We start from the raw sequence: 25,706 nt of genomic DNA, 5'->3' as shown, positions 1-25,706 counted from the left end.
TAATGGGCAGTGCTACCAGCTTGGGCTATAATATAGATCTGGCTCTTTTAACCCTCACTTGAAGCTTGCAACCTGCACTAGAATAGGAAATAAGATGCACTGCTTTGTTCAACATAAATGTCATAACAGTTATGCTAGTTTAATCTTTAATAACATATTTTTAATCCATGTAGAAAGAATCTCAGGTGTCCAAAAAGAAACTTGCTAGAGAGGGGAAAATTTTGTAACCTGAGGAATGTGTTCTCCACTGACACTACATAACCCAGGTGCAGTTACTAATGAGCTATATCTTGTGTATCCAACAGGAGTTTGCCCTAACAAAAACAGAAGAAAGTGACTTAAAAGAAGAGAATGGCAAGGAATCAGTAGCAGAGGATGATCTTGATCCTGAAGACTTAGAAGTGTTTTACCCAACATATCAGTGGCAAACGGTCCGTCCAGGTAACACATTGATGGTGAATTATTGTGTCCTTTTGAAACTACATCTGACATCACTGACAGAAACATCGTAGAAACTAAAAATAACCATCAAATCCGACTGCATTTTTTGGTGTTTAAACAAAGAGGTGTCTGGTGTGGGAAGAACAGCTTTCTGCCTCAGTGAAAGGAAACAAGACTACCAACAGATCTGATGATGTGTGATCATTGTCAGTCTCAAGAACTGCTGCTAGTGCACCTCCAGGACTTTACAACTAACTGAGCTTTCTGTCAGTCAAATGGTAGATGATGTGCCTCCATTACTAGCTCAGAAGCACTTTCTTTTTCTCTCTGTCTATCAAAAGACGGATTTTATATGTTTGGCACATGCTGTTCTGGTCTGCTGTGGCCTCTTGGGTTGATTAAATATTGCTCGATGGCAAACTTGCTATTAAGAGTAGTAAGTGTAATATTGTGCAGTTTTTAAAAGAGGAAAGCTTTCTAATCCTTAGCTGTTTCAAGTCTAATTTTATTCCTTTAAATCTAAAGATTACATATTCCTCAAAAGTATGCTTCTTAATTCTGGCTTAGTGTGTGTGACTTTAATATCAAACTTTTAAAAGATTATACCCCAGTATTTAGTTTGGCTCTTCTGGGTTGCTGGCATTGTCACAGAATGTAAGATTCTTGGCCATTGCACAGAAGCACCAATAGAATCAGCGGCTGCCGAAAGACTTATGGGACATAGCTAGCAAACCTGCAATAGTCACTGGACTCCTACAGAGAATAAAAATACAAATGAATCTATTTTTGTGCTGGATGCCCTTCATAGCTTGGCTATAATCTCTGTGACTATGGTTAGAATCTGTGTTTCTGCCCCACACTTAATCTTTGAAACTATGTTATATTTCAGACTTCTTAAATGCTTTATGATAAAGAAAATGAAAGGTGGACTACCTCATGTAAAGATTCTCATGCTTATTATTTCAGGAATCTAGTCTCCCCTTCTTTCATATGCGGTTAATGTTAATGATGGCTATGCATATCCACCAAGTGGAGACTAGACTCCTCAGAGTAGGGATGGCCAAAATACACGACACGGAGGACTTGGTTGTCAGCTTCCCAAGAGCCTGAGGATCCCACCAGTTTGTATATACATGTATTTGCAAGTATGCAGCATAAATGCCTGCAGGCATAATATTTGATTTGTGCTCCTGTATTCCATGATAGAACAGGTGGCCAACTGAGTTCACAAGCAATAACACAAGAACTAGGGGTCACCAAATGAAAGTAATAGGTAGCAGGTTTAAAACAAACAAAAGGAAGTATTTTTCCACACAACACACAGTCAACCTGCGGAACTCCTTGCCAGAGGATGTTGTGCAGGCCAAGTCTATAACGGGGTTCAAAAAAGAACTAGATAAGTTCATGAAGGATTGGTCCATCAATGGCTATTAACCAGGATGGGCAGGGATGGTCTCCCTAGCCTCTGTTTCCCAGAACCTGGGAATGGGCGACAGGAGATGGATCACTTAATGATTACCTGTTCTGTTCATTCCCTCTAGGGCACCTGGCATTGGCCACCATTGGATGACAGGATACTGGGCTAGATGGACTTTTGGTCTGACCCAGTATGGCTGTTCTTATGTTCTTAATAGAAAATTGCTGTTGAACAGCTTCATCCTCCTCATGCTGTTACAGGGGAAAGAACGTGTCTGTTAGGTTACGTTTGCCAGCTGGACAGTACTTAGAGATCCCCACTGTAGTATATGCTGGGCACCTCTGCATAAAATTGTCATGTCATTCCTCTCTCAAATGCAGAACAGTCCAAAGTGAGAGCAACCACTTTCCATGATCTCCATAGGATAAATTTCACTGGATTGGCTCATGAAAAGGACCAACACAACACAGTATAAGTGCGTTTGTATTCCTTGTTATAGACATACCGTGTTTTCAAATGATTTCAAGAAAAATGTGAGCACTGGGGCAGACTTCAGAGAGAAACCATCCAAAAGGAAACTTAATCCAAATTCCTTCTGCAGTTCTTAGAGATATTTTTATGTAAACTTTTCTCCCTCCCAGTTCAGTGTCTCCTCTGCTTGATTCTGCAGTTGGAGTTATAACCTGATGTTTGCCATTGGGTATGGATTGACTGAGATGGCACACATCCAGCATTTTGACTTCACTACAAGATCTCATATAATAGGCACAGAAGATGTGTTTTGAGGGGGACAGGCCCTCAGTTAACACATAGACATTTTGGTTTATTGGCGGAAATAGCAAGCCTCCCACTGTGGTCTTGGATTTATTTAACCTCTCTGTGCCTCAGTTTCCACACATGTACATTGGGGAAAATGCTTTCCCGCCTCACAAGGGTGTAGTAAGTGTTAATTAATTTTATAGGGTTTTTTAATTTTAAGAGCTGCATCAATACTCAATGTTTTTGTCGAAAGAATAGTTAACGTCTTTCAGATGTTCTTGAGGTTTCAGCCTGCTATAGCTGAACAATTTTCCCATATGTAAATCTTTCTATAAAATAAATGTCTTCAGAAATCCCTTAAACTTCACAAAGCTGCAGTGTGCGTATACATGCATGTGTGTATATGTGTGTGTGTGTGTGTATTCAGTTTTTGCACCATTATGTATGGAAGTCTTGTTGTGTCCCTACTCAGTATTCAAACTGGCAGATCACCACCTTTTGTTGAAGTAAAATATTTATATATTTGCAGTTGTTATAAATAGTCATTGCTGTTCTTGTTGCTTGGGCATTTTGTTATGCTTTATTTTTTAGCAGCTTCAAATTATGAAAACAAAGTAAATAGTTTAATAAAGTGGGGAGCTCATCAGCATTCACTGCTGGTCTTAGGGAAGGAATTTCAGGATACAGTTGTAAATAGCTTAACCAGTGATTGCTCTTTGAGTTTTGTCCATGTAGAGCCTCACTTTGCAGATGAGCATGTGCCTTTGGTGTTGAACCTTATAAAAAAGCATTAGGGTTACTGTGACTTCCCCAACCTGAAAAGATCCATTAACATCCATCCCCAACACCTCCTCTATCCTTAACGTTTTTCTGAAATGAAACACTTAATATGTACTGTGTGGTCCACTTTTAGCATATTTATTCCTCAAACTTAAAAAATACACACCCTGTCTAAAATGAAAAGCTTGTACTTCTGCAAGTAAAACAGAATGTAGTCAAGTTGTGAGTCTGACTAGCAGCACTGCTCTTTTGTGTCAACCCTTAGATTCTGATTCAGTTTTACCAATTTATTTGTTTTTCCAACACCTATCCTATTATTGAATTTTAACCTTGCTAAAGACATGCTCAGTTGGTGCTAAGATGGCTATACAGAAATCCAGTCTTTTAAGAATGGTCAGAGTTCTGCATTGTGCTGTCCTTTTCTCTGTGAATTTACTTCCAGTCTTCCATCATTTTGATTAAATAAACAGTGACAGAATGTCCTTGACAAACAAACATTTTGATTAGAAATCTGGATCTTTAAATACTAGGGAAGAAAGAAGGGATTTGTGATTGTTTCATCAGCCATATTAGCATGTCATCGTCTTCTGTGCTGATCTCAGCCTGTGACTCTTGTACTTGGGGTCAGTCATGTTGACTAAATAATTGAAAGATGCCAGTGTTTCTCGGAATTGTTTTTCAATTTTGTCCTTGTGTGATTCCAGTTCATTGTTGATAATTAGATCAAACTGGATTTCTGCTGAGACCGTGTGACAGTGTTAGGCTGTAATCTGTTAAATCCCTCAAATTTTCTGCAGTTGCTTTTTAAATTTAGTACCTCTCTCTAGAGTCAGTCCCTTGTTTGATCAAAATACAGCACACATTTTATACAAGTCCTTCTTGTGCTGAGGGCAAACTTCAGTGTGCTTCGGGTAGCTGAATGTAAATGTAGAGAGACGGTTATCCTGAGACTTCTGTTCCATCAAGTGTCATTGGGAAGCTGGAGCATCAATCTTCCATTTCTGTCAACAAATTATGAGGCTGATAATGGCTGCAGAAAAGTTTCTGAAATCCCAGTAAAATAGGTTAACACTCTGCTAGGGACATTGCTGCTTCCTCAATTAAGTTTAGTGTGCTGGACACCCATAAATTAGAAGTTTAAGAGACTTGCATGTGAGATCTCTGATCTTTTCACTTTATTTTTGTTTTCTGGGCAAATGGTGACTATATCCTTGCCATACTTCTGTCTGTGTTCTTGGATGCTGTCTTCTGTAACCTGGCCACCAAATTCTGTGACTTAATGAGTAGATACACACAATTTCCTGTATGGATGCTTGTAGTCTTTACTTATTCGTTTCTCAGAGTCAGCTAACATTATTCTATTAATGTCAGTATTAATTCTTTCAGGTCTTCCTTTCATTTTTCCTTTCCATATTCACTTTTAACATCTACTAGTGGATCTGTGAGTTAAAAGCTGTCATGAGGAGTATATCTGAGGTGAAGAGCTTCAGTCATTTCTTTAAATGGATCACTTTATGCTACTTTGAAGATGATGATGTTAGCATAAAAGAAGGCTGTAACTTTCTTATCGCGTGCAAGTCTTTACCTTTTATTGTGTTAATGGCATAAACAAAGATTGATTTTTTTTTTATTTTTTTTTTTTTACCATTTTTGGAGTATCCGAGACAGAGGCTATTGCTGAATGAGGCTGATACTGGAGAGCTGGTTAGAAGGCCTGAAACAATGACTGTCATTGTGGTTGTGTTTTTATGACATTGATGGCATAGAAATGGTCTCACTTGCAAGATCACCAATATCATCAGTGTTCTTCTCTTTTACTTCAGAGGGCAAAGTTTCATACTTTGGAGATCTTGGGTAATCTGAAGAAACAGATTTTCTGCACCTTTAGAAATAATCACAGATCCTTTCTCTCTTGCTGCTTAACAACTCTGGACTGTGTTTACATTCCCCTTCAGAAGAATTATCAGTTTTTATTATTTCAGTCCTTTAACCACTTGTTTCCTTCAGCCTAGATATGTTGAGTGAGGTAAATTCGTATTGATGTTTGGAAATCAAGGCTCATAAGCCGCTCGCAGTATTGATCAGCTTTCACATTTGCTACGGTTAGAAAGAGAGAGTTTCCTAGTGAATACATTGCTGTGAAGATAAAATAAGATGGGATTGTGACGTGACGCTCTATAGAAATATGGTTATGATATGAATATGGCATAATTAAGATATATTTTAGGCAAGATGGCTCATGTAAGATATCATTGGAAAAGTTATAATTTACTGATTGTGCTTATCCAATTTGTATGCATGTATCATCTCTGTCTCTGAAGTTAGGAATATTGACTATGTAACAATTACAACTGCGGCTATACTTGGAGACGCCCACCAGACAATCAGCAGTCAGCCTTAATGGGCCATTAGGAAAAAGACAATGAGTCTTCGAAGAAGTGGATCCCATCCTGTAGACATTGCAAATTCATCTGGTTTCATGGCTGCTTTGACACTGCAAGGTAAGGTGATAACATCACCTGGTAAGAACTGCCACCTTGGACGCTGCTGTTGCTTTTCTGCTGAAAACAAAGGCTTCCCGCCTTATGTAAATTCTATGTAAGGCTGGGGAGTAGGGAAAACAGGACTCTTCTCCATTGTCATTTTGTCCAGGAAGAAAGAGTGCTGAAAGTATCTGAAGAGACAAAGGAACTGAGTTGTAGGAAAGGCAAGGGCTGAGTCCAGACTGAGATGGAGGAATCTAGTCTGTAAAGAGAAATACCTGGAACTCTAAGCTACAGAAACTCTCTAACTTGCCTAAAACAACATTTAGGGTGAGAAACTACTTCCTGAAACCAGTCTCTTTAAGATCGTAAACGTAGTATGCGTATTTTGTTTTATTTGCTTAGTAATCTGCCTTGTTCTGTTTGCTATCCCTTATAACCACTTAAAATCTGCCTTTTATAGTTAATAAACTTGTTTCTGTAAAACCCAGTTTGTGCAATTTCTAACTGGGGGCGTGGGGAGAATAAGTTGTGCATATCTTTCTCTGCATTGAACATGGGAGCAAGTTTGAGTTTGCGTTGTATAGATTTCTCTACAGCACAAGACAATATTATTTTGGGTGTACTTTCCAGAGGGGAGCTGCACTTGAGTGCTGGGTGATTTCCTAGCTGAGTTTTCTCATAGAGAACTGTTTGCAGACTCTGTGTGATTCTACAGCTGGTGCGTCCCTACCTCTGTGTGTGTGTTCCCTTTAGGCTTCAACTTTATTCAGTAGGTTTCCTAATAGGTAGATGAATGGTTAAAATGCATGTGCATTTTATATAACAACCTGGTATATGGATTGTGCCAGCTCTTTTAGGCAGGAAAGGTAAAGAATGGTGTCCCTAGCCTCTGTTCATCAGAGGATGGAGATGGATGGCAGGAGAGAGATCACTTGATCATTGCCTGTTAGCTTCACTCCCTCTGGGGCACCTGCCATTGGCCACTGTCAGTAGACAGATACTGGGCTAGATTGACCTTTGGTCTGACCCGGTACAGCTGTTCTTAAGTTCTCTTTTCCAGACCCAAAGTCCAGAGTTTGGTCAGGAGACCAAAGGCCTAGCAAATAGTAATCAGCTAAAAAAAAGGCTGATGTTAACAAAATAACATTGCCTTTGCTAAAAATGCCTTGCGTGGTGTCAAGTATCAGAGGGGTAGCCATGTTAGTCTGGATCTGTAAAAGCAGCAAAGGATCCTGTGGCACTTTATAGACTAACAGACGTTTTGGAGCATGAGCTTTCATGGGTGAATACCCACTTCATCAGATACATGTAGTGGAAATTTCCAGGGGCAGGTGTATATATATGCAAGCAAGCTAGAGATAACGAGGTTAGTTCAATCAGGGAGGATGAGGCCCTGTTCTGGCAGATGAGGTGTGAAAACCAAGGGAGGAGAAACTGGTTCTGTAGTTGGCAAGCCATTCACAGTCTTTGTTTAATCCTGAGCTGATGGTGTCAAATTTGCAGATGAACTGAAGCTCAGCAGTTTCTCTTTGAAGTCTAGTCCTGAAGTTCTTTTGCTGCAGGTCTGCTATAGTATGGCCAGGGAAGTTGAAGTGTTCTCCTACAGGTTGTTGTATATTGCCATTCCTAATATCTGATTTGTGTCCGTTTATCCTTTTCCATAGAGACTGTCCAGTTTGGCCGATGTACATAGCAGAGGGGCATTGCTGGCATATGATGGCGTGTATTACATTGGTGGACGTGCAGGTGAATGAAACGCTGATGGTGTGGCTGATCTGGTTAGGTCCTGTGATGGTGTCACTGGTGTAGATATGTGGGCAGAGTTGGCATTGAGGTTTGTTGCATGGATTGGTTCCTGGGCTAGAGTTACTATGGTGCAGTGTGCAGTTACTGGTGAGAATATATTTCAGGTTGGCAGGTTGTCTGTGGGCGAGGACTGGGCTGCCACCCAAGACCTGTGAAAGTGCGAGGTCATTGTCCAGGATGGGTTATAGATCCCTGATGATGCATTGAAGGGGTTTTAGCTGGGGATTGTATGTGATGGCCAGTGGAGTCCTGTTGGTTTCTTTCTTGGGTTTGTCTTGCAGTAGGAGGCTTCTGGGTACACGTCTGGCTCTGTTGTTCTGTTTCCTTATTTCCTCATGCGGGTATTGTAGTTTTGAGAATGCTTGGTAGAGATTTTGTAGGTGTTGGTCTCTGTCTGAGGGGTTAGAGCAGATGCGGTTGTACCTCAGTGCTCGGCTGTAGAGAATGGATCGTGTGATGTGCCCAGGATGGAAGCTGGAGGCATGAAGGTAGGCATAGCGGTTGGTATGGAAGGGTGGAAGCTGTTGAAATCATGGTGGAATTTTTCCAGAGTCTCCTTCCCATGGGTCCAGATGATGAAGCAAAAAAACTTCAGGACCAGACTTCAAGGAGAAACTGCTGAGCTTCAGTTCATCTGCAAATTTGACACCATCAGCTCAGGATTAAACAAAGACTGTGAATGGCTTGCCAACTACAGAACTAGTTTCTCCTCCCTTGGTTTTCACATCTCAATTGCCAGATCAGGGCCTCATCCTCCCTGATTGAACTAACCTCGTTATCTCTAGCTTGCTTGCATATATATACCTGCCCCTGGAAATTTCCACTACATGCATCTGACGAAGTGGGTATTCATCCGCGAAAGCTCATGTTCCAAAACGTCTGTTAGTCTATAAGGTGCCACAGGATTCTTTGCCGCTTTTGCTAAAAATATGCTTGGTCAGTAGAAATGTCAGATGTTAAAGCAATAACTGAATAATTATGTTTCAAATTAAACAAAAAATCCCTGTTGTTATTGTGTTAGTCTCTTTTGCAAAGAAACGTTCTTCCACAAATCCAACTTGAGTTTACAAAAAGTTGGCACATGTCAGTATAAGATATGGCATCCTTCCACCTCCCTTCCCAGGGACCAATGCCCTGCCTTAAAACATAAATAAATAAATCTGTAGTACCATGTACTTTTACTGTTTATCTTTGCTTTAACCCCTAGAAACATACCTGTTAAACAATCAAAGTTGCTGCATTCCTATAAACCCCAAATCAAAATTCAACATATATATTTTATACTAATAATATTTTATCAAAGTATTAATTAAATGTTAACTTGCTAACTTAAAACCATGGCCAAAGACATTATGTAACCTTTTAACCATTGGCTAATGATGCTTATCTTGTCTTGCTGCAAAGCCTATCCCGGGGTGTAAAACTGCCTACGCCGTCACTTTCCCCCGCCCATAAAAAATCTGTGCTGTGTGTAATAAACTCCTATGCTTAACCTCTACATGGTGTGGATTTATGTCATTCAGTAGAACAAGATCCTTAATGTTTGCATCACTTCACTTTTTTGGATATTTAAAAATTTTCAGTCGAAGACTGAAATTAGAGTCTAATGTTTCTAGTATCAGAATTCTTCACATGTCTATTTTAGGGCTGCGAAGCAATTAAAAGGATTAATCATAGTTAATCGCGCGATTAAGCAATAATAGAACACCATTTATTTAAATATTTTTGGATGTTTTCTACATTTTCAAATACACCTCCGCCTTGATATAATGCTGTCCTCGGGAGCCAAAAAATCTTAAACCGCTTTATAGGTGAAACCGTGTTATATCGAACTTGCTTTGATCCACCAGAATGTGCAGCCCCGCCCCCCCCGGAGCACTGCTTTACTCTATTATATCTGAATTTGTGTTATATCGGGTCGCATTATATCGGGGTAGAGATGTATGTTGATTTCAGTTACAACACAGAACACAAAGTGTACAGTGCTCACTTTCCATTTATTTTTTAAAACAAATATTTGCACTTTAAAAAACAAAAGAAATAGTATATTTCAGTTCACCTGATACAAGTACTGTAGTACAATCTCTTTATCATGAAAGTTGAATTTACAAATGTCGAATTATTATGTACAACCCTCTCCCCACCGACATTCAGAAATAAAACAATGTAAAACTTTAAAGCCTACAAGTCCACACAGTCCTACTTCAGCCAATCGCTCAGACAATAAGTTTGGTTACATTGGCAAGAGATAATGCTGCCCGCTTCTGGTTTACAATGTCACCTGAAAGTGAGAACAGACATTTGCATGGCACTGTTGTAACCGGCGTCGCAAAATAGTTATATGCCAGATACGCTAAAGATTCATGTGTCCCTTCATGCCTCAACCACCATTCCCGAGAATATGAATCCATGCTCAAAAACAATCCAAAGTGGATCAGACTTATACATTTTCATTTTCTTCGTCTGAGTCAGATGCCACCAGCAGAAGGTTGGTGTATTTTTTGTTTTTGTTTTTTGGGGGTTTTTTTTGGATTGTTCGGGTTCTGTAGTTTCCGCATCGGAGTGTTTCTTTTTTAAGACTTCTGCAAACATGCTCCACACCTCGTCCCTCTCAGATTTTGGATGGCGCTTCAGATTCTTAAACCTTGGGTTGAGTGCTATAGCTATTTTAGAAATCTCACATTGGCATCTTCTTTGCGTTTTGTCAAATCTGCAGTGACAATGTCCATAAATCAAACAACGTGCTGGGTCCTCATCAGAAACTGCTATAACATGAAATGTATGCCAGAATGTGGGTAAAATAGAGCAGAGGACATAAAATTCTCCCCCAAGGAGTTCAGTCACAAATTTAATTAACGCACTATTTTTTTAACGAACATCATCAGCATGGAAGCATGAAGGGACATATGAATCTTCAGTGCATCTGGCACGTATCTTACAACAGTGCCATGCGTACGGCTGTTCTCACTTTCAGGTAACATTGTAAATAAGAAGCAGGCAATGGTATCTCCCGTAAATGTAAGCAAACTTGCTTGTCTTAGTGATTGGCTGAACAAGAAGTAAGACTGAGTGGACTTGTAGGCTGTGAAGTTTTACATTGTTTTTGAGTGCAGTTATGTAACAAAAATCTACATTTGTAAGTTACACTTTCATGCTAGAGATTGCACTACAGTATTTGTATGAGGAGAATTGAAAAATTCTATTTTTTATCATTTTACAGTGCAAATATTTGTAATAAAAATATAAAATGAGCACTGTACACTTTGTATTCTGTGTAACAGAAAACAACATATTTGAAAATGTAAAAAAAAAATACCTATTGAAATGTATTAAATATTTTTTGGATTTTCTATTGTTTAACAGTGCAATTAATTGTGATTAATTTTTTTGAGTTAATCGCGTGAGTTAAATGTGATTAATCGACAGCCCTAGTATATTTGGTTCATGTCAGTGACATAGCAGTTAAAATGTGCATTTATTGAAAAAAATGTGTGATAGCTCAGTGTGTATTTTCCTTTCTTTAATTGTTCATTTCCATGCTTTCAAATGGTTAGTCATTTTTTGTCATTCCTTAGTATGTATGTATACATACATACATACATGCATACTACAGCTTAAAGTTAAAACATTTTGTTTGTTATGGTCCAGATGTTGAGTTTTCATTTCTTTAATTAGATGAAAGCAAGCCCATCCGTCCATCTCAAAAACTACCTGTGGCTTATGTGGATAAATTCAGGGGTGAGAGAGAGCTGTCTTTCTGTGCAGAAAAAATGGTATGCAGAGCTTGTTGTGACCTTGGGAGTGCCACAGTAGTTGAAGTCTTTAGATCATATTGAGCCATATCCAAAGCAGCTTCCTCAGTTTGCTAGGGAAATGTTTTTCCTGCAGAGATTTTCAGGGCTGCTGTCTGGGACTCAGTTCATATGCTTATGCATTCATACAGTGTATGTCTGGGTCTTTTTGTGAAACTTTTTCCTTACAAACTTGCTGTCTCAAGCTAAAGCCATTTTTTGAAAGGAAAAAATGCTGCTAGTTTAAGTAGGGGAGAAGGTGAGAGTTTTTGTATTCACACCCAAAAAGACCAATGTGATATCTAAATAGGCCGAACAGTATCTTGATCATACAGACTTGTATCCAAATTCTAGCACCATTTGAGAGGAACTTAGCATAGCTCCTAGTGACTGGCCAAAGGAAGACTTTGTTTTGCTTATGTGGTAGAGTGATTGCCTATAGACTAGTAGGGTAACAGACCACAGCAACCTAACCGAGATCTCCACTGACTGGTTAAGTTTACTTTAGAGTCTAGCAACTTGTTGGCAGACTCGGCAGCAGTCTTCCCCTATTCATGTTTAAAGTCTCGTATCGCAGAATCCTGTCCAGCATGAATAGAAATCAGCACTCTCTGACTATACTACACGGATCATGGAATGTGTAATAGGAAGTAGTTAATTTACTACTTGTGGAGGCCCATATGGCTACACTTGCAGCTGTATAGCCCTGGGAGTTACAGTTGTCTTCGTACAGCTGTGTAGGGAAAGCGCTGCAGTGTGGCCACATTTGCAGCATTTGCAGCGCTGTTGGGAGTGGCTGAGCAGGCATTCTGGGGGTATGGCTACACTTGCAGTTAGTTGTACAGCGCTGGGAGTTACAGCTGTCTTCATACAGCTGTGTAGGGAAAGCGCTGCAGTGTGGCCTCACTGACAGCTACCAGCGCTGCAGTGTGGCCACATTTGCAGCATTTGCAGCACTGTTGGGAGTGGTGCATTGTGATCAGCTATCCCAGCGTTCAAGTGGCTGCAACGTGCTTTTCAAAAGAGGGGGGTGGGGTGGAGTGTGACAGGGAGCTTGGGGGAGACAGAGAGAGTGGATTTTTGGAGCTGATACTGTGTCAGCTCCCTGCCTTGCAAGTTCTAAGGACTGGAAGATACACAGCACCAATGTTCAATCATTTTAAAAGTTTCGAGCCCTTCCCCCACCCCTCTCTTATTCACTAAATGCAAATTATGCACTCCTAAATAGCCTTCAGACCACATAAGCAGCTGCTCAACGCGACTCCCCTCTCTCCTCAAGCAAACAGCTGTGAACATTCCAAAGCAATTCCCCTGCCTCAGCTCGCTCGCTGGAGCAAAGAGCAGCTGTGTTTGTTTTTTAGATAAGTAGCTCCGGGAGCTCGGAGTTCAGCCACTCTTCTGGTTTGTTGTGGACAGGAATTCTGGGATACCTCCTAATACCCTGGAGGCCAATAACAGCGCTTTTGGTGGCCACACTTGATGAGCAGCGCTGCATTACCAGCGCTGCAAGCATTATACCCCAAGCAGACCAGGTGTACAGCCAGCGCTGCAGCCAGGGAGTTGCAGCGCTGTAAACCCACCACCAGCGCTGCAACTCTCCAGTGTAGCCAAGCCCTGGGATACCTCTGGAGGCCAATTACAGCTCTTTTGGTGGCCACACTGGCGGAGCAGTGCTGCATCACCAGCGCTGCAATTGTTATACCCCAGGCAGAGCAGGAGTACAGCCAGCGCTGCAGCCAGGGAGATGCAATGCTGTATGTGCCTTGCAAGTGTGGACGGTGAGTAAGTTGCAGCACTGTAAACCCACCACCAGCGCTGCAACTCTCCAGTGTAGCCAAGCCCTCAGTTGTCCTCAAATTTGCTGACAACACCAGAATCAGAGGGGAGAGCACACATCTAGGAGAAAGGAACTGAACTGAAAAGGGTCTACAGAGATCAGAGCAGTGAGAGATGATTGCAGACAACAAGGGGAGAATTGACTTTAATAAATGTAAAGTCCTTCAGAGAGAGGAAGAAACTAAAACAAAAAGGGTAAAAGTTTATATTCGCCTTATCTTGCTTAATATTGTCCTGATATTACTTTTAATGTAAGCAGGGACTTAGAATCGTTCAGAGAGGGTGGAGGGTGGGAAGGTATTAATGTGAACACCTTTAACTTTAGTAATGAGAACCAGTTCTTAAAAGTTGAGACACTCTTGTTTAATGGACCATTAAAATCGCAACCTGCTATCATCTTCTCATATGCTTATCCAGTGTTAGGTAGATCCTGAGAGTGACTGAGGAATTTTTCAAGTATTCCTCCATTTATAAACAAAACTGTGCCTGTACGTCTCTGTCTCTTCCCTGCAATCGGTTGAGCACAAATTACAGTACTATGGCAATATGTGGATTGGGATGGCTTCCCTCACACTCTCACTCACGCAGTTTGATCATCCAGAGGGGAAGATGATTAGTTCAAACCTAGGCTTGCAATAATTTATCACGTTCTTTGCTTTAAGTGCATCACTTGCAAAAAGCAGATGTTTGCCTGCTTCATTTTTAGCTCTGAAAATACTTTGTTTGAGTTTGATTGATGGATGTCCCTGTTACATTAATAGTTGGGCTTTTTCAGAAAGCTGTTATTACCAGGAGAACTTGGTGTGGATTTCAATTTTTCTTTTTGCATTGAAAATCTATTATTCATGTTTTCTTTTCTTTTTAAAAAAAAGTAGGGGGGATATCTTCAATTCAAGCAGCTTGCTTCACTCTCTCAGCGTCCCTTGAAAGCGTCCTTGATTAGGCACTTTTAAAGTCAATGGTACAAATGTTTTTTTGTAGACAGTGCATAGTCGAGGTTTTCTGCTATTTGCTATTGATTTCTAATTTTATTGCAGGGTGTTTTAGGATGCACATAAATTGCTGTGTGACAATGGCTCGGTCTGTATCCCTCTAGTATTCTTTGAGGTGGCTTTTGCATGTTTCCACTTACAGGATGCAACTGCTGATGCTGTTGAGCCTTGAGCGCCTTCTGGAGAGCACTGCTCATTTGGGCCCCATAAGTACAGTCTTGTGGCACCAAACGTTCTGAAATGGGGTTGAGTAAGGGCTTTATGGCTCAGTACTTTTCTTGTCATGACTGATTGCAGGTGCAAGGACTCTCTGCAGCAATATTGGTGTTGAAGGGGTATCCCAAACTCCCTTATCTTTTACTGTTAAGCCATTTTATAGTTAAGTAGCTCGTTATGACCATAAGTGTTTAGCTTGTGCTAATCTGCTAATGTCAGTTTTTTTATTCTGGACCCTAAGGGTATGTCTACACAGCAAAGAAATATCTATGGCTGACCTGTGGCTCGGGCTGTGAGGCTGTTTCATTGCTGTGGAAAGTTCCAGGCTCGGGCTGGAGTGCGGCTCTAGGACTCTGCGAGGTGGGATGGTCCCAGGACTCCGTCTGGAGCCTGAGCCTCTAAGTCTACACAGCAATGAAACAGCCTCACAATTCAAGCCCTGTGAGCTGAGTCAGCTGGCATGGATCAGCTGTAGGTATCTAGCTGCTGCTTAGATATACCCAAAATCATGCTTAATGGATGAGCAGCGTTGTCACTCTGGCTCTCTGACTAGGTCTCTAGTGGCATTTCCACCTGAATTGCTAGCTGGCTGTTTGTGCATATAAAGAGATTTTGGCTGTCTCAAGAAATATACTTCCGGTCAGTGTCTATTTTTGCCTGTGTGGTTTCCAAAGGGTATGTCTGTGTCATTGTGGGCCGTGGTTAAACTGACCAACATATACCAGGTTTCTTTGCTGCTTCTCAGGAAGCGTCTCATAATCTGTGCATGTAGTGGGAGCATTACCGGAGTGTTGGTTTTGTTTTTTGAGCTTTTTTAATTCTGTCACTGCTCTTCAGTGCAGCACTGGCATGTCTGCAGGAAGTACCCCTTCTGCATCTGCTCTGCTAGATCTTGACATTCCAGTGACTACTGGAAAGATGAGACTAAGAGCTAGTCTACACTGGCAACAGTAAAGTGCTGCAGTGGCAGCGCTTTAATGTGCCTTGTGTGGTTGTGGCACAGTGCTGGGCCACCTCAACAAGGGACGTAACGCTGGGGCACTGTTTACACTAGTGATTTACAGCGCTGCAACTTGCTGCGCTCGGGGGTGTTTTTTCACACCTCTGAGTGAGAAAGTTGAAGCGCTGTTAATAGCTAGTGTAGACAAAGTTCTCGTCTGCCTGGGGGGCAGGGACATCCAGAATCTCCTGACAAGACCATATGGAAGCACAGACGACAGGGTGTAGTGGACTTAGAGACTGTGAACTACATGAGCATGCATCACAAATTAGTACACTTGGGGTGTGTCAGCATTTAAACAGAGGAGAGACATCTAGCTATATAATCCCGCAACAGTGGAGAGCACATAAGTAATCAGACTGGTCAATTCAGATATAAAACAGTGCAGTGTTGAATACCAGTGAGAGGACTACCTGAAGCATTATAGTTAATTTGATATGGGAATGCATCCACAAGAACCCTGTAGCAGTTCATCATTCTGAAGTACAGCTATACTAAGTGGGTTAATAATAACAGGTTAAGACTCAAGATAAAGAGGGGATAAAAAAGCATTTTATGTGTTGATATGAGGCCATTTGTGCTGAAAAACCTAAAAAATATACAGAAGAAACTTTTCTGTATACTCAAAGCCAGGCCTGGACAGGCCTCGAAAAATGCAGCTAAGAGGGCAGCATGAGTTTTATGTCCCCAGAGGCAGATGTGTGTTCCTGCTGTTTGTCCTGACTGGAGGAAGCCTATTCTCTGATCACTGCTCAGTTGGCAGCAGAGGCTCTATGCTTTCTTCAATGAGGAGAACTCATGAGCCCAGTCACAGGTCTGTCCTCAGATCAGCACTTCCCACTGTGAGTGGGACGGAATAGGATATTTTCAGCTTGAGAAGCAAGATATGGATGAATCAGGGACCAAAGAAGTCTGTGCTAAAGAGGCATAACAGCCATGCTCCACAATCTGCAATGGGCTTTAAGGAGTCCTAGACATAAAGAATGCTGACTGAGAGATTGAGCCTTCTGGTGCTGAAACTTTATTGATGCTGAGACCAATTTGGCTTCTAAGGAATTTTCTGGGCAGATTCTTTATCAATGCTGTGAACTTTCTAGTTACTGGAGAATCAAGGTCCTAAGCAGGCACCTATTGTGTTCAGGTGCTGGAAATTCCTTCAGTACCAAAGCGCTGTTCTTGTATAACAAGCTGATGCAAGACTCAGTCAGTCTGGGCTCGTGGAAAATTGTACCATCACTTACACCTGTGTAAACCTGTGGTGTGCAGTGGAGTAATGCAGTTGAAACTAAGATCAGAATTTGGCCTTGTAATTGGAACTTAGTTAATAATTCTGTTGATAATCTATAAGACAAAATAGATCTCAGCCCACTTCCCCAGAGCTGATTCAAAGTGCGTGTAGGGAAAAAAATCTTCGGAATGATAAGGTGCCATTTTCCCACAGTTACTTTTCAGAGTTGAACCAGGCTGTAAGGAGAAAATTGTTTCCTTGAACTTAATGGTTCAGGTGTACTTTTCATTAATAAAATTTACATGCATTTCACTCTCATCAATAAAAATGTGTTCTGCAGTGTAACATTATTGCCTCTGTACTGGGGTCACTTATATTTTACTTGCACTGTTTGATTTGTTGAGAGAGAGTTAAAATCTATATGCCAGATTCTTGGCTAGTATGGATTGCTGTAGCTCCTTCAATTCCAGTAGAGCTATACTGATTGACATCACCTGGCCCTATAACTTTTCCAGCATTGCATTATTCAGCACTTGTCCTAAATGATACCTTGCACTTGTACAGCACTTTTCTGTCGGAAGGTTTCTAAAGCACTTGCTGTTTTTGTCCATATGACACCACTGATATTTATCCAGTTCTGGAGTAGTGAAAGCAGTTAGAACACACACTGAGGGAAGATATATTTTGTGACAGAACCTGAAGTATAAGGACACCTTATGCTTTGCTTGACCTTTGATTCAGGATGGGGGGCATCTGATGATGTAGTAGCTCTGCCTCTGTGGCAGAGCTCTTGACATTATTGGCACTATAAATTGTCCTGGATACATTCTAAAATTACACAAAATATTGATATATCTTCTGAAAGGATTTCCTTCCCAGGGGAGGTTACTGGCCATTATGATGATTTAGTTCTGCTTTGAGTACAGAATTCTTAGTAGCACAGGGATGCGATACTTTCTTTAACCCTCCATTCCATTCAGAAGCAGGGGGCAGGTATATTTCTGACTTCAGAGCAGCAATTGCAAATAGGGGGATTATTAATGTTACAGTTTTAGAGGCTAAAAGTCAAAGATTTGCATCTGTGCTGTGCATGCAAAATTTGTGTGTACACACCTGTTACACATGTAAATCAAATATTGGCACATGAAAAATGTGAAATTGTGCCCATAAGTATTCAGTTAGTTGTGCAAGTCCAATGCTGAGATGCACAATAGGTTTAGGGACAATTCAAGAATCAAAATTTTCTGATTAGCAGCTAGTATGCTCATTTCCACTCTCTCTTCATTTGATATGTGAATGTTTTTACAGGTCACGTGCCAAATCCTGCTGTCCTTGCTCAGGTATATAGTACTGTTTAAGCCATGGGACTTAATCCTGTACTTTTTTGCACATGGAACTCCCAGTGAAGCAGGATTTGGTCCCATCATAATACTGTTGCACATTATAAAGAGGGAAATAATATCAGTATTTTTTTAATACTTATGTACTATATAGCCTTCTGGAGGAGTTGGGACACTTGTGTAATGTGCTGATGAGTGCTGTAGAAAGAAGTATACATTATAGGTGGGGCTGGAAGCTCTGCCTATCATTGAGGTTGTCAAACACATCCCATTTATAAGAGCCTATATTCAGTTGCTTATAATTTTGCTAAATTTTAAGCATTTGAGCCGATATCTTCTATGCTGGTCTCTATCTTAGTCTTTTTTGAAAGTTTTAGCCAAAACAGTTCAACTGTTTCAGAAAATGAGGCTAGGGGAAAATGCATTGATTTGTGATGTTATTTAAAAAAAAAAAAAAAAAAGTCTGGTGATTTTCAGTGAAATGCTCTAGCACCTGTATGCTTTGAAGCAGGGGCTTGGAAATTTTGCGGGGATGTAATCTTTGTTTCAGAGATGTGCCTTTTGCTGTTCCAGTGAAAATCTGACCAAATTTGGACAAGTTACAAGATTTTGAAAAATCTTGGTTTGCACATGCTTAGTAGAGGCTAATAGGGGTTGTCTACTCATTTTGCTCATGGCAAGCTAGAGTGTGGTCTAGTCCAATTTCAGAGAGGACTAGATAAGAGTGAACTAACAAACTATTAATGCGTATCAGCTGCATTCACACTGACAGTTAGTCTGAGGCAAGCTAGTGTGGGGTAGCTTTGCACCTCAGCTTGCTGTGAATTAATTGTTTGTGTAGACAAGCCCTTTGATTTTTAGCAACTAAAATCTCCAGAGATTCTATGCACCCTTTGCATGTTCAAGCCTATCAGAGCTCTTAGAGTTGACCAGGCTCGGTATGTACCATCTCCAATGAGTGACTGAGCATGCTGTTTCTAGCCCCAGGCTACGGGGGTGAAGCTGCACCTTCTCTGTAATGACTGCTCTTCTTCAAGTGCTTGTTCATGTCAATTCCAATCAGGTGTGTGCGCGCTGCATGCACAGTTATCAGAAAGTTTTCCCTTAGCAGCTCCCATCGGGTTGGCTATGGAGCCCCCTGGAGTGGTGCCTTCAGGGTGCTAGATACAGGACTGTGCTGACCCTGTGCCTCATCAGTTCGTTCTTACCACCAGTGGTGGGCATTGGAACAGCGATCTCTTGCCTAGCAAGTGCTTCCCTTAGCATTCTTTTTATAGCGTAGTTAGTCTAGTTTAACTAGTTATTGTTAGTAGATAGTGTATATAATGTGTATATATAGCAAGGTTGGGAGCAGGGCTTTCCCCAATCCCTAACCCACACACCCCTTGCGCTCTGGGGCATGCCTTGAGCCCAAGGCTTTAAACCCTACAGTAAGCCTATGCCAGTGCGTGACCCCCATGACTCGTGTGTGAAGTGTCCAAGGTAGGCGCACCAGACAGAAAGATGCAAGATCTGCAGGGCTTTCTGCGCCAGGACTAAAAAGGAGCAAGATTTCCGACTTAATCAATTGCTCATGGAATCTGCTCTTTGTTCCCAGTCTGCTGTGGACCACCAGGACCTGGCACCAAGCATTGGTATGTGACACAGTGCTGAAGAAAGACTCTAGTATAAGAGACCCTCGGCACTGGTGCTCTCTGGCACCTCATGCTGAGGAGACAACCCGGCACTGCTTGCATTCACTGATGCCATGCAAGTGGCATAGAAAAGCTGACAGGGGGCATTTGCCAGTGCCAAAAGCAACGGAACTGGCAGTCACTGCACCGGTGCGTCCCTTGAAGGAGCACCCGGCACCCAAGCAGCAAGAGTCGGTGCTGTTGATTTTGGTTCCCCTGAAGGGACTATCGAGTCCGGCGCCCAGTGGCTTCCTGGATGGGCAATGCCAGGTGGAGGAGTTAATTGCCATGATGGCTCCTCAGCCCCCGGCAGTCAGAGATAAGCCTCTGGTGATGCAGCAACTAGCACTGTCTAGAGGCAAACCGGCCATGATGCGGCGGTCACCATCTCCTGCCAGGCACCATTTGCCTCGCTACTGCTCCAGATCGCCATAGCCAAGGCACTGCTCTCCAGCACCAGATTCCATGCGGCGTTCCTTGACCTGAGTAGAATGTTGCTTCCTTTCCCTGGTACCGAGGATGGAGCGGCACTGATCCCCAGCTCAGAGAGAGGACCAGCACCAATCCACGGCACAGGATTCCCAGCACCAGTCCTCCGCATCATCAGCTTGGCACCGGTCCCTGGTGCACTCCCCTTTGGCTCCACCATGGTCATCACGGTTGAGATCCATCTCAATGGACTTGGATGGTGATTCCTTCTATTCTTCTTTGAGTGGTTGTTCATGTCCATTCAAAGTAGATGTGTGCGTGCTGCGTGCACGCCAGCCGGAAGATTTTCCCCTAGCAGTGTCCGTAGGGTAGGCCCTGGCACCCCGTGGAGTGGCGCCACTACAGCGCCCTATAAAGGGGCCCGCCGACCCTCCACCCCCCCAGTTCCTTCTTACCACTGGTGACGGCTAGCTGGAACTTCTCTTGCGCATAGCAAGTTAGCAGTGTCCTATCCTTGTGTATAGTCCGTATATATAGTTACGTTATAGTCAGTTTACTTAGGTCATTGTACATAGTTCTTGGTAGTTGGGGGTTCCCCCCCCCAAGTTTCGTTGACCACTGGGGCATGCCCAGGTTTACCAGGTTTAAACTCTGCAAGGACTGTGGGAAATTCATGCCCAAAAGAGACCCGCAGTCTGCTTGTTTGAGGTGCCTCGGAGAGAGCCACCAAAAGGACCGGTGCTCTATCTGCAGAGGCTTCTGCCCAAGAACTCTAAAAGACAGAGCTCAAAGACTTAAAGTTCTCCTGATGAAGGCTGCCCTGCGGCCACCCTCGGACCCGGAGCCGGCCGAGGCAGTGCCCAGCACGTCTTCCTCTATGCGGAGCACCCCGGCACCGGCATCAGGATTTAGGGCCCAACCCTTAGGCACTGGACGGAATCGGGTCATAGGAAGTCGGCCTCAGTGCGGAACCATTCACCATCACCGGTGCCCACTAAGAAGAGAGAGCTGGTGAGGGCATGGTCACCCCACCAGGACCCGAGGCCGACGCCGTCCGTGGGTGCAAGCGGACAGGCTGGGCTACAGCCCTCAGCTGCTCTGTCGACTCCCGCACCGCAGAGAGAGTGGTCGAGTCTGGACCGGCCTAGATCCCCGGACCTCAGCGGACACTTGCGCCTCCCTTCGACACTGGAGGCGTTCGAGGCGGCCTCAGACTTGATGGGACTCCCTACGCCAGCCTCCCTGCACCATAAGGAGTTGCCTACCGCGGCCTGCTCCCTGGTACAATCCAGGGGCAAGCCGGCCATGCTGTCGCCTCCCCGCACCACGCCGCTAAGGGGGCACCGGACCAGATAAGAGGCTCCCCGCCGTCTCAGCACTGCTCTCCAACAGCACCAGCTGCTGCTCCCCCTAGGTTCTCCTACCGCTCCAGCCGGTCGCAGAGCAGGAAATCAGTTTCGGGGGTGAGCCATCAGCGTTACCCACAGTGGCAGCAGCAATGGCATCTGCCCTCGCAGTGGCCCTTTTGTACCCCCTGGGCCTACCACCAGTTGGTAGGCCAGGCGTTTGGTCCTCGATGAAGGTCGGCCTTGGTCTCCTCGTCATTGGTGGCCCCAGCGCAGCTGCCTTCTCCACCGGCACCGTTGCCGGGCAGAGGTTTGCCATATCCAAGTTCAGCACCCCTGTCAATAACCTAGTCCCAGATTTGGACCTTAGCGTCCAAAATATGGGGATTAGCATAACAACCTCCAAGCTTAGTTACCAGCTTGGACCTGGTACTGCTGCCACCACCCAAAAAATTAGAGTGTTTTGGGGCACTCTGGTCCCCCCAAAAACCATCCCTGGGGACCCCAAGACCCAAATCCCTTGAGTCTCACAACAAAGGGAAATAAACCTTTTCCCTTCCCCCCCCCCAGGTGCTCCTGGAGAGATACACAGAAGCAACCTCCGTGAATCTAAGCAGAGGGAGTCCACCCTCTCTAATTCCAGTCCTGGAAAACAGAATTACTTCCATCTTCACCCAGAGGGAATGCAAAGTCAGGCTAGTAAATCTAACACACACAGATTTCCTCCTGACTTCTTCCTCCCACCAATTCCCTGGTGAGTACAGACTCAATTCCCTGGAGTTCCCCCACTAAAGAAAACTCCAACAGGTCTTAAAAAGAAAGCTTTATATAAAAAGAAAGAAAAAGTACATAAAAATGGTCTCTCTGTATTAAGGTGACAAATACAGGGTCAATTGCTTAAAAGAAAAATGAATAAACAGCCTTATTCAAAAAGAATACAATTTAAAGCACTCCAGCCACTATAGACATGTAAATACAAAAGAAAAAACCCACTTTGTACTCACAACTTGGAAACAGAAGATTAGAAAGCAGGAAATAGAAAAATCCTTCTCTAGCTGGGAGAGATTCAGGCAGAAGACCCAAGAACTCAGACACAAACTTCCCTCCACCCAGAGTTGAAAAAATCCTGTTTCCTGATTGGTCCCTTGGTCAGATGCTTCAGGTTACTTTTTTTTTTTTCAGGTGAAAGAGACATTAACCCTTAGCTATCTGTTTATGACAACCCCCTAGCTGGGCAGCAGCACCAACAGTGGCTTCAGTTTGGGCTCAGCAGACACCGCTCGATACACCAAGCCGCTCACTGGCGACCTTGGTAACGGTCGAGGTGCCGCAGTTGGAATCGGAACCATCCCCATAACCACAGTACTGTGTGCTGCAGGACCACGAAGGACTGCACGCACTGGAGGAAAGGCCGATCCATGTAATTTCCTCGTCTTCCTGCCCGGACAGTGGTCTCGGGCACGGCTGTGGCACCGGCCCTGGAGGACACTCAAATCCTCCAACAACTGCTCCGGCGAGCAGCTCAGAGCTTTGCAATCCAAGCTGAGGAAATCGAGGTGGATGCGGACCCTGTAGTAGACATCCTGGCTCCCTCAGGGCCATCCAGGGTCGCTTTCCCGCTGATAAAGTCTATAACGGATACGTCCCGCACCTTATGGCGAACGCCAGCCTCACTGGCCCCTACTGCCAAGAAAATGGAGCCGCGCTATTTCGTCCCCTCTAAAGGACATGAACACTTGTACACCCCCCCCCCCCGACTCCCTGGTGGTGGATGCGGCCAACCAACGGGAGCATCAAGGGTGTCAGGGGTCAACACTAAAGAGCAGGGACGCTAAAAGGCTCGACCTCTTTGGCAGAAAAGTGTACTCCGCGGCAGGCCTCCAACTCCGTATTGCCAACCAACAGGCAATTGTAAGCCGATATGGTCATAACACGTGCTCAGCCATGTCGAAGTTTGTGGAGCTCCTTCCCCAGGACTCGAGGTCAGAGTTTTCGGCCCTAGTGGAAGAGGGGAAGCTGATCTCCCGAGCCTCTCTCCAGGCTGCCTTAGATGTGGCAGACTCAGCCTCGCGCACCGTGGCCACGGGGCCTGGTCATGCGGCGGGGAGCCTGGCTGCAGGTCTTGGGCCTGCCCTGTGAAGTCCAGAAGACCTCCCCTTCGAGGGGCAGATATTGTTTTCCGAAAAGACGGACAAGCATCTGCATAGCCTAAAGGACTCGCAGGCCATGCTTCGCTCGCTAGGCTTGCGTACCCCTGTGACCCAGCACAGGCAGTTTAGGCCGCAGATGACCCCACGCCCCTACCAGCCTCAGACTCGCCAGGAGCTGGGGCACAGGCGGGGCAGAAATGGCAGGAGGCGTCACCAGCGCCACCCCTCCGGCCAGGTGTCCGGTCAATCGAAACCACCATCGGGGTCTAGACCTGCTATTTGATGGTATGGTCGAGGACGACCTACCTATCAAGACTCTGAATCCTTCTACCCCTACTTTTGGGTCATGTCTGTCCCCCTTCTACCGTGCCTGGTCCCGAATCACGTCGGACAGCTGAGTGCTCCGCATGGTAGAGAGAGAATATTCTGTGCAGTTCTCCTCCCTCCCGCCCCACCAGCCCCCCTTCCCGTCTCTCTTCAGGGACCCATCTCACGAGCAACTTCTAAGTCAAGAAGTGCAGTCCCTCATGGAGGTAGGGGCGGTGGAGGAAGTCCCTCAGGAGCTCAGGGGCAAAGGCTTCTACTCCTGGTATTTCCTAATATCGAAGGCGAAAGGGTGTCTGAGACCCATCCTAGACTTGCAGCAGCTGAACAAGTTTGTGCGAAAGCTCGAGTTCCGCAGGGTCTCCCTGTTCTCAATTATTCCCTCCTTGGATCCAGGAGCTTGGTATGCTGGCCTCGATTTAAAGGACGCTTATTTCCACATTGCCATAATTCCCCGACACCGTCAGTACCTCAGGTTGTCGTGGCTGATGCCGATCTGCAGTTCACTGTGCTCCCTTTCGGCCTGTCATCTGCTCCAAGGGTCTTCACGAAGTGCATGGCGGTCTTGGCGGCCTTCCTGCGCAGGTGGGGCATCCAGGTATTCCCCTACCTGTACGACTGGCTCATAAAGGGCTGCTCCAAAGAGCAGGTAGAGACCCAGGTGTCGTTCGTCAGGCGGACCTTTCTCAATCTCGGCCTTCTCTTGAACGAAGCCAAGTCCACCCTGTCTCCTACGCAACGAATAGAGTTCATAAAAGCAGTTCTGGACTCCACCCACGCCAGAGCGTACCTGCTGGAATCCAGTTTCCGGGCGATTTCTGAGCTCATCTTCAGACTGCATCGTGCCCTGATTACCACGGCGCGAGTTTGCCTCCAGCTGTTGGGTCACATGGCAGCGTGCACCTATGTGGTAAACCATGCCAGACTCCGGTTTCGCCCGCTACAGTCCTGGTTAGCGACAGTATATCATCCAGCCAGAGACGCCTTGGACTCAGTAGTGTCCATTCCCCACTTGGTGCTAAGCTCACTGCGGTGGTGGCTCGACCCGCAGAAAGTGTGTGTGGGTGTCCCCTTTGCTGCCTCTCAACCCTCCCTCTCCCTGGTAATGGATGCTTGAGATTGGGGTTGGGGAGCGCACCTGGAACACCTCAGGACACAGGGCTTGTGGTCGCCGGAGGACCTCGAGTTGCATATCAATGTCAGGGAGCTAAGAGCTGTTCACCTGGCTTGTTTGACTTTCCTGTCCCATCTTGCTGGCAGATGTGTTTCAGTCCTCTCGGGCAACATGGCTGCAGTCTTTTATATCAACAAACAGGGGGATGTACACTCCTCTCCCCTGTGCAGGGAAGCCCTCATGCTGTAGGATTTCTGCATCCACAATGCTACCCACCTGATGGCGTTCTACCTTCCGGAGGAGCAGAACGCTTTGGCGGACACCCTCAGCCACTCGTTTCGGGGTCAGGAGTGGTCCCTCTGACGGGACGTGGTTCGCTCAATTTTCCAACTTTGGGGCTTTCCCCAGTTAGACCTGTTTGCCTCGAGGGAAAACAGGGAGTGCCGACGTTCTGCTCCCTATTGGGCCGCAGTCAGGGGTCTCTGTTGGATGCCTTCCTACAGTTTTGGGGGGTCGGTCTGCTCTACACCTTTCCTCTGTTCCCCCTGATGCACAGGGTGATTTTGAAGATTCGCAGG

At 44.5% G+C, this 25,706-nt stretch overlaps 1 protein-coding gene across 1 annotated transcript in view; it reads left to right on the top strand.

Moving 5' to 3' along the window:
• SIL1 (SIL1 nucleotide exchange factor) overlaps nt 1-25,706 on the top strand; it is a 202,471-nt gene that overhangs the window by 28,115 nt on the left and 148,650 nt on the right. The window contains 1 exon segment of the mRNA XM_030572036.1: nt 306-441. Coding sequence (XP_030427896.1) covers nt 306-441 — 136 coding nt within the window.

The sequence above is a fragment of the Gopherus evgoodei genome, chromosome 8 (assembly GCF_007399415.2).
Source record: "Gopherus evgoodei ecotype Sinaloan lineage chromosome 8, rGopEvg1_v1.p, whole genome shotgun sequence".
Taxonomy (NCBI): domain Eukaryota; kingdom Metazoa; phylum Chordata; order Testudines; family Testudinidae; genus Gopherus; species Gopherus evgoodei.
The sequence above is the reverse complement of the archived record's forward strand: the minus strand, read 5'-3'. Positions and strand labels throughout refer to the sequence as shown.